At 36.8% G+C, this 805-nt stretch overlaps 1 protein-coding gene across 1 annotated transcript in view; it reads right to left on the reverse strand.

The window, feature by feature from the left end:
* Window positions 1-399: 399 nt before the first annotated feature.
* The window catches only part of RPAP3 (RNA polymerase II associated protein 3), a 30,215-nt gene continuing 29,809 nt past the window's right edge, over window positions 400-805 (reverse strand). Inside the window, 1 exon segment of the mRNA XM_014458180.2 lies at window positions 400-736. Coding sequence (XP_014313666.1) covers window positions 517-736 — 220 coding nt within the window. The 3' untranslated portion in view covers window positions 400-516.

An 805-nucleotide genomic window follows, 5' to 3' on the forward strand; every position in this document is an offset into this window, starting at 1 on the left:
TATTTAGCTTCTTTCCCATCTTGAAGGATGAGGAAGTTCAAGTTATGATATATGAAATCAGATTAAGTTATTTTTAGAGAAGAGAATTCAAAACAGAACCTATTTCCAAAGGTTCCCTGATTGCAAATATTTAAAATGGTCTGGTCAGCCCTAGCTGGTTTGGCTCAGTGGATAGAGCGTTGGCCTGCGGACTGAAGGGTCCCGGGTTCGATTCTGGTCAAGGGCACATACCCAGGTTGCAGGCTCAATCCCCAGTGGGCAGGAGGCAGCCAATCAATGATTCTCTCTCATCACTGATGTTTCAATCTCTCTTTCCCTCTTCCTTCCTTTCTGAAATGATTTAAAAATTGAAAAAATAAAATAAAATAAATAAAATAAAATGGTCTGGCCAGGGTGATACATGTGTCAGGTAAGGGATAATAAGAGCATTTTCTACAATCATGTTATACAATACAAAGAGCAAATATAACACTATTATTATACAGTGAGTGACAAAGATAGTCTTTGACCTTTTGTTTACAACAGTACTACTAGCTTCTTCTTTCTTACCGTCAAATACTGATATAACATATCTGGAGAACTTTTCAATTGTCTAAAATCAGATTCAAGCTGGAATGAGTTTGCAGGAACTGGAGGAAGAACAGTTGTGATAAACTGAGCAGACAATTTGTCCCCCTCTATAGAAATCTTTTCACGGGAAGACTGACATACATCCTGTTTCATATTAACTTGAGATCTGAAATATTGCAGAGACATCAGTCAAACAACTGAAAAGAACCAAAATTAGTCAAAGCTTATTTTTTTT

The sequence above is a fragment of the Myotis lucifugus genome, unplaced genomic scaffold (genome assembly GCF_000147115.1).
Source record: "Myotis lucifugus unplaced genomic scaffold, Myoluc2.0 scaffold_91, whole genome shotgun sequence".
In the NCBI taxonomy this organism is placed as follows: Eukaryota; Metazoa; Chordata; class Mammalia; order Chiroptera; family Vespertilionidae; genus Myotis; species Myotis lucifugus.